Raw genomic sequence first — 1,179 nt, forward strand, 5'->3', positions numbered from 1 at the left:
CATAATTCCTATAGGACTGTTTATTTTAAAACACTTGAGGATGAGGATGTGCAATAAAATATTGTACAAGTTTGTATTATTATGCGAACGAAAGGTGACGGAAGGAATTAGAAATCTATTCTTTGAATTAGTCTAAGTACATTTATTATCAAGTGGCTCTCCCGAGCTCCAGAGATTTCTTCGCCATGGCGATGGCACCTTCCTTGGTCGAATGGCCACCGATGAATCGTATCGAGTGGACGAATTGGGCTCCTTCGATCCCAGAAGCGTTCTCCAGCTGCTCGTCCCGCAGACCAGCCCAAGGCTCCGGCATGAACAATCTAAAAAATAATTGAAATCGTTTTAACTCAAAAATCGCTTATACTAAAAATCGTAAATACCTGCAAACGAAACTGCCAGGCTCCACAGGAATGCATCTGACCCTGTAATTATCGTCCTTCCAAATCACGTATTTTAATAAAGGCTGTATGTTCTGTTCCTTCTCGATGGCGAAAACGTGCTCGGCCCAAGGCACGCCGCGTGACAATTCTATGATCTCTCCGCTAGGGTCAGTCTGTAATAAACGTTAAAACCTGTTCACGAAAGAAGCATAATGTCACAGTAGATTTTTATGTAGACTGTCAATAGCCGCTTGCACGCTGTTCAGAAAGAAATAGAATAGGTAGGTATGTCATTCTATTCAAATGGATGCTAATGTCACCTCGAAGATGAACAATTCATATTCAGGGTTTATCTCCGGTGAAAATATTTTAATTGACGCAGTAATGTTAGATGAGATTTGAAGAAAGGGAAAGGAATTGTTATACATTTTATTGTTAAGAAATAAGGTAATTTTGTGGTTCTTTTTCACCTCGAACCGTTTTGTAATGGCGTCCTCGACGATCACGCGTGCTGGTAGCCAAACATCCGCTGCATACTTCACGTGTTCTATGAATTCCTCACCAGTGAGCTCTACAGCTTTCAGAAATTGTTTATGAACGTCGATACCCTCACTGTTCCATGGAGGATTCAAAAAACTCACGCGCGCAGATAAACAAGTGACGATTCGATATCTGGGAGATAGAAAAATTCGTTTATAAGCAAACTATAGTCTGTTTCGATTTAACCTTTTGTACTCGAGCGGCGCCGCTACTGCACGAAAACTAATTGCAAAACTGTAATATTTAACAGATTTTGTTG

The 1,179-nt window shown here is 40.5% G+C and overlaps 1 protein-coding gene across 2 annotated transcripts in view; it reads right to left on the minus strand.

Moving 5' to 3' along the window:
- Positions 1 to 131: 131 nt before the first annotated feature.
- The window catches only part of LOC108622142 (UPF0160 protein MYG1, mitochondrial), a 3,615-nt gene continuing 2,567 nt past the window's right edge, over positions 132 to 1,179 (minus strand). For both annotated transcript variants that reach the window (XM_018019830.2, XM_018019829.2), the window contains 3 exons: positions 851 to 1,052; positions 381 to 553; positions 132 to 320 (listed from right to left, as the gene is read on the minus strand). In XM_018019830.2, coding sequence (XP_017875319.1) covers positions 149 to 320; positions 381 to 553; positions 851 to 1,052 — 547 coding nt within the window. In that variant the 3' untranslated portion in view covers positions 132 to 148. The remainder of the gene's footprint in view (positions 321 to 380; positions 554 to 850; positions 1,053 to 1,179) is intronic.

This window comes from Ceratina calcarata, unplaced genomic scaffold, assembly GCF_001652005.2.
Source record: "Ceratina calcarata isolate Rehan_Ccalc_2016 unplaced genomic scaffold, ASM165200v1 scaffold208.2, whole genome shotgun sequence".
NCBI lineage: Eukaryota > Metazoa > Arthropoda > Insecta > Hymenoptera > Apidae > Ceratina > Ceratina calcarata.